Source organism: Fusarium mangiferae (assembly GCF_900044065.1).
Source record: "Fusarium mangiferae strain MRC7560 genome assembly, contig: FMAN_scaffold012, whole genome shotgun sequence".
Lineage (NCBI taxonomy): Eukaryota > Fungi > Ascomycota > Sordariomycetes > Hypocreales > Nectriaceae > Fusarium > Fusarium mangiferae.
Window position 1 is genome coordinate 889650 of NW_024573932.1, and position 13012 is coordinate 902661.

The 13012-nt window shown below is 49.7% G+C and overlaps 3 protein-coding genes across 3 annotated transcripts; 2 read left to right on the forward strand and 1 right to left on the reverse strand.

Moving 5' to 3' along the window:
• Positions 1-434: 434 nt before the first annotated feature.
• FMAN_08050 (uncharacterized protein) lies at positions 435-2318 on the forward strand (the record flags this gene model as incomplete). Its single annotated transcript, XM_041821476.1, has 1 exon — positions 435-2318. One exon carries the CDS (start codon positions 435-437, stop codon positions 2316-2318), a length of 1884 nt encoding a protein of 627 aa, XP_041687253.1.
• An 827-nt stretch (positions 2319-3145) lies between these two features.
• Positions 3146-5752, forward strand: FMAN_08051 (uncharacterized protein; the record flags this gene model as incomplete). The annotated part of the gene is made up of 2 exons (XM_041821477.1): positions 3146-5117; positions 5172-5752. 2 exons carry the CDS (start codon positions 3146-3148, stop codon positions 5750-5752), a joined length of 2553 nt encoding a protein of 850 aa, XP_041687254.1.
• Positions 5753-6469: 717 nt separating this feature from the next.
• FMAN_08052 (uncharacterized protein) lies at positions 6470-9066 on the reverse strand (the record flags this gene model as incomplete). Its single annotated transcript, XM_041821479.1, has 3 exons — positions 6470-7660; positions 7919-8198; positions 9032-9066. The coding sequence occupies 3 exons, from the start codon at positions 9064-9066 to the stop codon at positions 6470-6472; spliced, it is 1506 nt and encodes a 501-aa protein (XP_041687255.1).
• Between the last annotated feature and the right edge of the window lie 3946 nt (positions 9067-13012).

Below are 13012 nucleotides of genomic sequence, written 5' to 3' on the forward strand. Positions count from 1 at the left end.
CCTAACCACCCATTGCATGGAACCTTAACTGTCGCTAATGACACCACGAGTAATTGCAATATCTGTGTGAATACCAGTATTGCGCAGAAATCCATAGAATGAGGTAAACAATGCAAGGTAGGTAGCATGTGAATTCAACCAAATCGACAAAATAGCAAGTCATCGCCGAGTCCTTAGGCCCCGTGCACTATTAGTTCCCCAACATTGCCTATGTCGGCCCTCCATGTGACCCTTTCTCCGGTCTCCAGTCTCCACTTCCAGCGATAAGGTGCATAACATCATAGGCTTGATAACAGTCGCCGCCTTCATCCATCCATCTTCATGATCTACTACTATCAATACCTTTCTCTGCTTTCCATCAACCTACTCAACAAACTTCAACTCAAATCGTATATGCGTCTTTCCTTCTGCTCAGTAGGATGGTCAATACCCTCATGGCAACAAATCGCCGCTCCCGACTGTCGGGCTCTCGATGCGCCTCGACTGGCCGCGTAACCGCTGCCTTGTTGCTATCATTCCTCGCCTTCTCGCCATCGTCTGCTCACAATGACATCGGCGACCGATTCCACGACGACGTCCTGTTACCTCCTGGGCCAGCACTTCCAGTATCGCCAGAAGTTCCTGCACCCGCTGAGCATACCTTCAGCCTTCGGCACATCTACCATCATGGCACACATCTCCACCCAGGCCTTCATCGGAAGCGAGATGTTGTTCATGACGAGTCAAGAGTCTACCTAGCTGCAGAAGACGAATACGGCGAATATGATGTCTCTCAGTTAAAAGCCAAGAGCCATCCCCAGACAATCCAGCGTCTAGTAGACCGGAGGCCATCCGTCGTCGACCCTATGGTCGCTGAGTCTCGGCAGAGAGGATACGCGGCTGTGCTTGATGCATCAGCATGGACTATGGATCAGGTTTCTTCACCCGACATCAAAGATAAGGACACTGTTTTGACCTTGGCTATTATGACGGCCAACGCGTACGTCAAAGATGAAACAGAAACCGATTGGGAGGATGTTGGAGAAAGATGGAATCGCAGCGCCGATTTCGGATGGGAGTCTGATGGTCTTCGCGGCCATATTTTTGTTGATGATACGAACTCGACTATTGTCATCGGATTGAAAGGCACGTCGATGGCTGTTTTTGACGGAGAAGGCACCACAACCAATGACAAGGTCAACGACAACCTGTTCTTCAGCTGCTGTTGTGCCCAACAAGGTCAGTGGACCTGGCATCAAGTCTGTGATTGTGCCACAGGCACGTATTCATGCAACAACACTTGTGTTGTCCAGGCTCTAAGGGAAGAGAACCGCTACTATGGCGCTGCCCGCGAGCTATACTCGAATGTCACAGAACTCTATCCTGATGCCCAAGTCTGGCTGACAGGGCACTCGCTTGGTGGCGCCGTCACCTCGATGCTGGGTATGACATATGGTCTTCCCGTCGTTACATTTGAAGCCGTCCCAGAGGCGCTTCCAGCTTCCAGACTGGGTCTGCCTGTCCCTCCTGGTGCTAGTGCCGACTATCCCCAAATGCGCGAGAACACAGGCACATTCCATTTTGGTCACACTGCAGACCCTGTCTATATCGGAACATGCAACGGCGCAACAGCTTCTTGTACCTATGGCGGCTATGCTATGGAAAGCGCATGCCATGCTGGCTACGAATGTGTATACGACGTTGTCGCCGATAAGGGATGGAGGGTCGGAATTGGTACACATCGGATCCGTTCTGTCATTGACGATGTCATCAAGAAATACGATGGTGTTCCCGAGTGCAGACGAACTCCTGAATGTAGGGACTGTGCTCAGTGGAAGATGTACGAAAGTAATGGCACCGAAACCACCACAACATCATCCTCACCAACCTCGACCTCCATGACTACCCGTACTCGGACCCGCACCTCAACTTGTGAGACGCCCGGCTGGTGGGGTTGTCTTGACAAGACCACACCCGCTTCGACCACAACTTCGGCCACGTCGACCTCCACGTCGACCTGCAAGACGCCTGGCTGGTTTGGGTGCAAGGATAAAACGACTACCGAGAGCAGCACTACAACGACCGTAGATGCTACTCCTACGACGACTTGCCATACTCCTGGAAGGTTCTGGGGCTGCCGCGACGAAGTTGAGGCCACAACAACAGCTGAACCTGGCCAGGTTACGAACGTGCCTGTCACGGCTGCGCCCACAGGTACAATGGAAGACGTTCCTAGCACGAGCGTGCCAGAAAGTCAGAGATGTCTCACTCGTAACTGGTTTGGGTTATGCAAGGAGTGGGCTGTTGAAGACATGGAATTTTCCCCAGATGAGATGTAGAACTCGGCACTGAGGGGTCCAATCTTAGCAGGAATGTGCAGACCATCTCTCGTATCTCATACATCGATCATTGGGCGAAGCAACACGCAGCTCTGCCTGTTATAGCGGCTTGATTTCCGTTTTTCTGTCTCTTGACCGGGCACCTGGCTGCGATATAGAGGGACCCGCTCAGCGTTTAGCCATGATAAGTTTAGCGTTTTAGATACACTCATGAAAATCATGAGGATGGAGTTTTTGTTTTGTATACTGGAGGATACGGCGTTTGATTAGGTACAAATGACCGGGCTACAGTTTTGAACACATGCGATCTACATATGAGAGTCGCACATTTAGACGAATGAGATATATCAAATATCAGAATATATTTTATTATTAAATCATTCACAATTTGTTACTGTTCAACACGTCGCGAACATTGTGTCGCTGGAATGCGCCTATCGTATTACACCGTTCTCAGGGAGCAAGAAAACATGAGACCTTAAAAGAGGATGTTAAAAAACGAACTTATTAAAGATTCTCCTAAACTTAGAATAAATTGCCCAAGTCTTTTCATCACTTAGGACAAAGGTCTCAAGTTTTCTTGCCTCTCCCTGACCGTCTGCCGTGATGTCAGCAACCTACTAAAAAAAAATCCATCCCCAAGTCTACTAGTCTTCTCCCCACCAAAAAACGCGTTCGTCAACCTTGCATCTTCTATCTTTAGCTTCAATCCCACCAGGCGACGAGCCACAGCACAACACCGCTCCATTGTATCAACTTGGATATCGTTCAACATACGCAATGTGATAACTTTGCGCCCATTTCGTCCCGACAATCGATAACTCGCGATGGAAACGGAATCCAAACCGTCCGATATGGGGACTCCCTTGTCTTCCACGTTATCTAGCCTCAGTGACAGCGACAGTGACGCTGAAGCTTCGAAGGCTGCTGGCCCCAACAACGACACCGATAGCCAGAATAATAACGAAGACACGATAGAATGGCTGGCTACAACTCGAAAGCGCCGTTCTACCGCGGGCAACAGAATGAAGTCGATGCTCGCCAACGAGGAGCCTGATTCAGATCTCGAACTGCTTTTCGCCGAAGACGAGAACGACCAGGGCTTTTCCGATGCTGAAGAGAACGGTTCGGATGTCCAGATGGACTCTTCAGACGATGAAGACGAGAACGACCATAATGATGATGACCTCGAGGGCGAAAAAGAATTGGAAAAGCAGGCCAAGGAACGTCGCGCTGCCCAGCGCAAGCGAAAGGCGCAAGAAGCCATCCCTGCCAAATTCCGCAAGAAAGTCCGTATCGATCCTACAACGAGAACGCCTGCACCTGTGAAGCCCGCGCCACGACCTAAGAAGAAATCTGAGCGCACTTCATGGCTGCCGTCTGCCGCGGACCTACCGACACGAGCCTCTTCCCGCCAAACGACTCGACTCTCCAAGGAGCAACTGCATCAGCAAATGGTGGAGCGAGAGGCGCGCCGGATAAAACAGCTGGCTCAAATGCAGAAGAAAGCTGCCAAGCTGGAGGCGATGAAGAAACCACCCATGACCCAGGAGGAGCGATTACGAGAGGCAGCCATTGTCGAGAAGCGCAATAGCAAGAGTCTGAATCGCTGGGAAGAGGCTGAGAAACAGCGTGAGGAAGAACGTCGAGCGAGATTGGCGGCACTTCACAACAGAACGCTGAAGGGACCTGTTATTACTTTTTGGAGTGGAATTGGTGAATGGATGGGAAGGCATATGGTGATTGAGGAGCCTGCCAAGGAGAAGAGGAAGAGAGGCGAGAAGGCAAAGGGTAAGGATAAAGACAAAAACAAGGAGAAAGCTGGTCCAATAGAGCACAAGAAGGAGGACGGTCAAAATGGCACGCCAGCTACAAATGGTGAAATCGTCAACGCCAAAGAGGGATCGCAACCTTCACAGGGCAAACTACCAAGCACAACGTCAGCAGAGCCTATAACAGCATCTGACTCCAAAGACACAAAACCAGCTACTCCTACTAAACCTGTTGAAGATGTCACGAAACCCACAGATGCACCATCAACTTCAGAGACGAGCGGTGCTCCTCCAGCGGTTCCCAAGACTGAAGACATCCCTCCTCCGATGACTATGCCACCACCTCCTCAACCGCCGCCTACACCTCCAAGCAGTTTGGCTGCTCCAGCTCCTCTACCATCGACCTTCGTGCCAGCTCCAAGCCCTCCTCGATCTCAGGATCCTCCACCAAGTGGTCTCGCTGCACCACCACCGCCTCCACCTACGCCCGCTGGGTCAGTATCAACGACAAATTCCTTCGTGGCTCCTCCATCAGGGCTATCTCGCCCACCAGATTCTAAACCGTCTGGCGTTCTAGCAGCACCCATACTTGCTCCTCCTCCAGGTATTGGTATCAACGGAAATGCGCCCCCCATGATGGGCTTCGGCAATCCCAAATCCAATGTCCTGGCACCACCAAATACGTCTCAAGGGGCCATGCCTCCTACACTCACTGCAACTGCTCCTCTTCATAACACTCCTCCGTCAACTATCTCACCCCCTCTGTCAAATCCTTCAACAGGAGTTACACACATATCCTCTACAACGAATATTCAACCCAAAACTATCACGCCCGTTCCCCCAACCAAGTCTACCAGTCCCGACACTCCCGCTATAGCCCAAGCCCCTGACTCTCAAACGCAACCTCCTCAGCCCTCGACCGGAGCTCGCAATGCCATAGTCTTCCAGAACTTCGACGACAACGCCCTCAAGGATCGTAGTATTCAAACGCAGATCATCTTTGGCCGCAAGATGAATAAGCTTTCCAGTAAGTTTGCATGGATGATCTTCAATAAACGTCACGTTCTCTAACCCTGGTCAGAACCTTCTCCTGCGCCTCTTTGCGTAATCACAAATCATCCCGCTCGGTATCGGGATCCGCGTACCGGCCTTCCTTATTATAATGCCTACGCGTATCGGGAGATCCAACGCCTTACCCGGGGCGAGTACCGATGGAGCCACATCCTTGGTGCTTGGGTCGGTAGCGGCACATATGCTGCACGAGGCGTCCCCGAACGCTTCCTGAACCCTGACAAGAAGGGGCCTGAGAAGAAATCTACGCCTGAAGAGGGCCTCAAAGGCAAAGATGCTGTCAAGGCCCCGGATCAAGCCCAGGACCCGCAAACAAAAACCCCTGATGTTCCGTCGGGTATCCCGACTACGGGGGACAAGATGACTGGGGTCGAACAAGGGGCTTCCGCACCACCAAACTCTGAGCCTAATCAGACGATACAACCCAAGATGGCGCCGCCGGCAGTCACTCAGCCTACAAAGGCTACGAATGCAACGGCCGCAACCCCAGAAGCGCCAAATATTACTCCTACTCCAAAAGCTCAAACTCCAACAAACCCCCAACCAACTACCGCAGAAAAGCCCCCATCACCACTTCAGACAACTCAATAATATTCGAGACGATTTGCATGGATCACTATTATGGTACTTTTTCTGGATAGATAAAGAGCTGTTGAATCGCAGGGATTGGCATTATAACATGACAGCGAATACAATATGTACCACTATGTATGAGTACAAAGCATTTTGACAGCACAAAAGCACGGCTGAGATTATTCACCATTTGACGTGTCAACAGAAGTGTGTAACTGGTAAAACCAGTGTTGTAGGTTGGTTGTAATTGTGTCTTATCTCATCTACCAAGATTGTGCCACCTGCCGATCGCTATGTCATCTACATACGCATGCAGATAAGAGCAAATCAGTCCAACCCATAATCCTCGTCTTAGGCCCAAGATTCGTGTTTCGATAACTGCCATGTCGTCCGTCTCGTGAACCATACCACCCTTCCCTCACATACTCCTTTGGAATTCCATTGTTACACGGCCGTCTATTTCGATTCGCCCAGATCCTTTTCTTATTACCCCTTGGGGATTGTTGTACGTTTGACATCTCGTTGAGCTGCCTATGCTTGCGCCATCCCCTCTTGTTCCTTTTAAAACTCCAAATGCAAATCCCGCTGTGTTATGTTCATCAAATGTTGAACCCAAATTTTTGAAACCCAGTATTGAACGCCGTCGAAACAATGTTTATCATAGAGTATGGTGGGCGCTGAAGCCCAAAATTAAGTTGTATCGTATCAGATACTATGTGAGTATGTTGTAGCTGACTAGTTGGCCTTGGAGCCAATAACGTCAACCATCCAGCCCAGCTCGGCCGCAAAGTCGTCCAGACCGGTATCGATAGGCGCACCGAGGAAGTTTCCGCTGTCGCCGCGAGAAAGAAGCGATGTAGAGTTAACCTTGGCGTAGGCCGATTGGGACTCGACAATTTTCCGTCCTTGTTCCCGAGACTCCGGGAGACTGTAGCACTCGAAGGAGTCAGTAGTAGGGGCCATGCCAGGAACAGGCTGAAATGCGAGGATGTCACTGTTGCTGCTTGATACAACGTCGTCCTCATCATCGGTAAGATCAAAGAAGTTGCTTCCTTCATCTTCAGGAAAGTTTGGCGTGGCCGGCGACAAGAAGAAGCTCGTGGCAGGGTTGATTCGAGAGTTAGGAGCCCGAAGAGTCTCCAGCCTAGGTCGCGAAGGAAGAACAGCAGATGCAGGCACACCGCTGACCTCTAACAAGTCCTTCCTAGATGGTTTTGAAGGGATCAGAGGCAGCGTGCTTGAATGAGCGGCATCACTCCTGACTGACTCGGAGGAAATAGTTCGCTTGAAGGGAGGGGGTGAGAGACGAGTGACATAGGGCTGTCCATCAGATGCTGCTGAAGTAGCAAAGTTATCGTCGTCATCGTTCTCGTTATCCTCTACATCTTCAGGGATGACTAGAGATGGTCTTTCACTGAGGTTAGAACCAGGGCGAGGAGGAAGGTCATCCGATAGGAAGCGTCGAAGAGATTCTGGTGAGATATCTCTTGTTCGAGTACCCTCTGATGGCGTCGTGCAACGTTCGTCGATATCCTCGGCGGGACCAGACAAGTCGTTGCGGATGGGAGATCGCCCACGCTCGCCCTCAGAGTTCACCTTTCGACCAAACAAGCGCTTCCATGCCGCCGGGGCAGGTGATAATGAACGGGACGAAGACTTGTGATTTAGTGATGGAGATGAGCCAACCCGGTAGGGAATGTGGTTGGCTGGTACTGAAGGTGCAGGTCGAGGGGTAATGTACTTGGATTCGGGATTCATGGTCTTGAGATCGGTGGCACGCATAGAGGTGAGAGAAGCACTTCGCTGCCTGAGAGCCTGCTCGACAGGAACGATTAAAGTATTGACAGTTTGACCAGGTAGGTATGGGCATGCTGTGGTTGAAGGGAGGCTAGGGTCGTGTGTCTCGACCGAGCCATCTAGCTCATACTGGAAACCCATTGTTAATATAAATGAATGACTGGATTAAATAATAAACAAATAGTGAATGAATGAGTGAATAAAGAATTGAAATAAGTGAGAGAGGCGATGTTGATTAAATGTGTTTCGGTGGTTGGGTAAACGAGTGTTGATGTATATAGTCGGGTTCACTAGTTTAAGGCAAGGGAGAGGAATGGGTTTGTTATGAGGTGATGTGCAATGCAATGCAATAAGATGGCATATACCGAAAGGGATAGAACAACATACGTAGTAATAATAGGTATGACCCATCTTAAGACCACCGTGCCTCTTGTTGGGATACGAAGGTGCTGTGCCAGTACCTGAGCTTGAGCTTGTTCCAGCGCCTACGCCAGCGCACGTCGCAGAAGCCGAGACGGAAACGTCGTCACAGACAATGTCACGGAAAGAATAGCAACCTCTCCACTGATCACGGCCCCGCCGGATGTCTCGTTGCATGGGGTGAGATTGGCTAAAATTGTCCCACGACCCAATAAGCTGCACGGACTGTGTCGAAGGGGGAGTTTGACTGGGGGGTGCTTGTCAGCGGCCGTCGTTAAAAGCCATCGGGTGACGGCATGGAAGGGGAATAGAAGCAAAGAAAAAAGGGCAGGGAAATTGCACCAAGCTGCACTGCAGTACGTTACAGCCAGCCACACGCCTCGGGGCCAAGGGGTAAAAGCTGAGAAACAAACTGGCAATCGTGGGGAGACAAGGGAACCCTTGGATCGATCCCAAGGTAGCTGCAGATAGAGACTTCCATCTGCAATGAAACCCAGCTGTCTTCCCCATTTTGATGCATATAGCATATTAGCAGTACCAAGCACTGCAGCTAGAGGCTGGCTGGACGCTGACTTCAGCTCCGACTTTTTACGCCCTCGATACAAAAGAAAAACATGCGACTCAAATATTTTGTTTTTTTCCTAAACACGGCGTCCGTCTATGTCTTGAGGCACAGGCCGGGGGGGCTGGTCGGGGACGGAGCCAGATTCAGATGATTTTCATGCGAGGGTACAAAAATAAGACAATTGAAGCATACCACGGCAAATAAGACACTTCTAGGTAATGTGTACCGATCCGGGGTAGAGAATGGAATGACAGCGTTCGATAATTGAAACACAAAGGGAATGCTGAGAGATGAAGCTGACGCAGTCGGAGTGAAAGTGGTCCAATTGCTGAAGAGAACGATTGTTGTAAAGATGGATTGGATTGGATATAATGAACCGACTCAACGGTTCCGTAGGAGGCGATCCGCAGAAGTAGCGGATTAATAATCGACCAGCGAGAGGCGAAGTAAGGGAGCAAACAAGCAAACAAACGAGAATAAAGTAACAAAAGAAAGAAGAAATGGTCCGAACTCACAACAAGAAAGTGAAGAGAGTCGTTGATGGATCCATGACAGGCGACGGACGACGGGCTCTTACTACAGTTAATATGTAGGCACCCGTTACACAGGTCGCCGTAGGGATAAATGATGAGATTGGTACTAATCTGGGAAACCAGCCAAGATCCACGACAGCGCCTATAGGCTTTGATGCCGGGGATTCGGACAGGTCGAGATTAAGCAATAATAGGAGGCTGATGAAACACCATGAGGCGTTCGTCGCATGTTCAGACAGGCGCGAAGTGGTGTTAGAGACTCTATACTGGCTGTCAACGATTGGATGTGAGTCTCTCAAATTAGAGCGAATTTAGTTGTAGGTGGTTGACAGCCAATGACCTGACGAGAAGCCCTGAAAGGTGATGGGCAGTAAGCGCCGTACTGGAGTCTTGGAACAACCCTCGAGGAATGTTGACGTGTACCAAGAACTGGGTAAGTAAGGTACGGAATGCGGCACAGGACGGGCGCTTAAGCGCAGGGCGTCAAAGGCAGCGCAAAATGCTAAAGCGAGGCAAGACGAGGATACTCGGCTATGAGACGAAGCAATGCAACAGTCGGGTACAGCGAAGTACCGTACAGCAAAGGCAGGGCAAGGCCGTAGACGAAGAGCCGAGGGCGGCTAGTGAAGCTCTTGCTTGCTTGTTTGCATGCGACGCTTGAGCAAAAGTCGTGACCTAGGAGTGGTCGATGCTGTAAAGCAAAAGTGCGCGCGGACAGTTTGGATAGTACAGTCCCACTAACAAGACAATACAATACGGATGGACGCAAGTCGTGGATAGAACGGACTCTCGCTAGTTTGCTTTGGGGTGGTCTCAGTCGCAGTCGCAGTCTTAGACGAGGAATGAATGGGGAAAAGTAAAGAAGGGAGCCCAAAGATGCAGAATGTTAGATCGAAGAAGAAAAGAGGGTGAGACTTTTCGGATGGGGAGGAGGAGGAATATTGGATTCGAGATTGCGGAAAGAGCGGGAGAGGACCCAATTCTGACCAAGATGGGGAAATAGTGCTCCTTCCTTTCTTCACATTAATTACCTTAGCTACCTTAGTACCTAGTCAAAAAGCCAAAGGCCTCGCCAATCTAAGGCCAGCTTGGAATAAGAAATGCCACTGTCATTGGAGAAGACAGGTAATATTTCAGCCGTGGCTGTCAAGTGACAGGTCTGGTTCAGCCCAGCTCAGCCAGGTTTGAATATCGGCCTTTCCAGTTGCGATATCGTTCCGGTTCGCCAGTGAGACCAACCAAACCATGCACGAGGGCGTCAAGGGGTCCGCTCTATGCATCTGGGGGCAGTATTGGCCTATTGGTCCGTTTGAGCATGCGCTATGGAGTATTGCCTTGCTCCTTGAAGTTTCCCGTCTGTTGATCATCGCCAATGAATAGCACAGGCCGCATGCGTCTTGTAAGGATCGGCATCTTCATGTCTCGGTTTGATGGTTGTTGATCAACAACTTGCAGATATCTTAGACACAGTTAGACAAAGAAAAGGGCAGAGACATTCTGCACATTGTACCACAACCAACAAAGACATAAAGAGACAAAGAATTCAGGGGAACAAGGGCGATCGTCTGCAAGAGCATGGCATCGCCATAGACAAGGAACCCAAGTCTCTGGAACATTGGTCAGCCGTGATTGGTCCACTAGCCTTTCTCTGATCGAACCGAACCTGATCCCCTTAACTCGAATAGGCTCTAGTTCTCAGCCTGAGACCTGGTGGGTCATCTTGTGGCAGGGGTCTTTGTGGAGCTCAGCCAGGGTTCTGGGAACTCCTTAGCACAAAAGAAGGGCGTCATAAAAGATGGGCCATTTTGTGTCTGACAAAGCTGATGGCTTTGCACGATTTATTCCTGACCATGAGCTTCGCTAATTTTCCTGTCTTGGCAAATCAAAAGGGGAGGGACGGGTGCTGTCAGGATTGGCCAGACACATCTGCACTACAGCTCGGCAAGTTGCCAATAGTCTCCTGCAAGAGATCAGCTGGAATAAACAAACTCAGTCTCTTCGTTGCGACATGATGAAGAAATCAAGTCAGGATGGATCATTCTTCAGACAGAATCAAGAAAATGCAGGCTCCAAAACCAATGCTACTCAGCTGTGACCAAGGGGGCGGACAGAGAGGGTGAGCTCCATTCCCGGCCCCCGGGCACTAATACCTCGAGTGGAAATTCAGGGTCCCCTTAGCTACGGCCAGTGAAAACCTGCGCTCTGAAACTCGCCTGAGCTGTCTTGAGAAGCGAGCGTTTAGTGCTCAAAGCTCAAGGGAGAGACAAAAAGTCGGCGGGTTCTTGACGAAAAACAGGCCAGAACCGGAGAGAATGGGCCGCATGCATCAATTGTCCTAGGGAAAGACGAGACAACAAGACGAGACAACGCTGGTTGCGGCTTGCATTGCAGTAGGAATGGCATCAACCACATGATATCTAGGTACCTATTGGTATCTGGATCAACCACGTCAGTCATCACCGTTGACAACAGCCACAAAATATCGTCAACGTTGAAAACGCCTTCTACGTGCATATGCACAATTAATTACACAACTGACTGACCGAATGCATGCTATCAACCCTATTTGCTTTTTTCTGTCTTATCTTTTGTCTTGTCTCGGATGCGTCAAGCCTACATCCGCCCTGCATCATCGTCCCCCCAACCGTATTCATTGTTTTCTTTTTAATCGTTAAATCACGTCACCAAGTTCTCATGTCTGGATCTTTCCAGGGAAGTACCATCGCCAAGTCATGCCCTTTCTTGCTTCTCATCCCGATCTCTACGGATATCTCAGCCCCAATTTCGAGAGACCCGGTTTCTGGTGGGGGAATGTCTCCCTTCCCACCTCATCAAGCTTCTCCCTGGCCGTGGATGTGGATACGTCAATAAGCCGAGAAAGAAAACATTTAACCAAGAAAATTGACAGTTCATCGTGACAGAACGCCAAGACGGAAATCAACAAAGGATCTTCCCTGATTGTGGCTTCGGATGTTGTGAAATTCTCTCTTCCCCCCAAAACATATGGGTGGCTACCTGTACAACCACGTACAGAATTTAAGGCCGAGACAATCGTTGAATGTCTCTCCCGGGTTCGCAGGAACTCCTCCCGTCATGTCAATGTGAAGCGTGTCACAACAAGACAGACATGCTCAATATCTAATGAACTACCCAAGCGAATATCGTCATCTCCGATTCCAGCTTCATCAGCCGAACCTATCGGTCCGGAACTTGACTTTAGTCCTGGATTCCAAACAAACCAAAAACGGCGCTTGGTGATCTTCAATGTTTCTAGATTGTCCCCAGCCGCTGTTAGCACTTCAAATCTACTTTCGAGGCTGGTGATTTTGTCATTTCCCCCGCGTAGAGAGCCTCCATCTGATCAAAGCGTTTGTTTCGTTGTTTCGTCGTTAATTGGAAAACACCGCCGTTTGTTACAAGCTATTCCCCTGGCCTATACTAAATTTCCATCGAAGTCATAGGACTTATTAAGACTGTTTATCGTAGAGCTGAAGTGTGGGGTTTATTTCTGTCGGGGGAAATGATGCTCGTGATGAATTCTCATCACCCTCCCAGTTCGCTGGCTCAATGTGTATTCTTACACGTCACATACACTCAACTAATCTCAACATATCACATATCACTTAACAGTGAGTAACGATATGCCGTTCTCACCGTAACATGTAAAAGCTGGGTCTGCGATGCATGACACGCATATAGTTTATCTCTTCATAATATCGGAGACGTCTTTCCTCATGAACGGGGTTGTTTCTATAGGGTAGGCCGGCTGACATCCATGGATCTAATGCATCACTCAGCAATTGTCAAAAATCGAGACTGCTCAGCTCCATCTCCATGATTACTGGCGCTAATATATGTGATATAGGAAGGGTCCTCCTGCAGCCATAAGTCGAGATCCTGACTGTGGCCTTGCCTCAGTAGTACCTCTCAAATGCTAGATGTTAAAGTACCGTGGCCAATTAC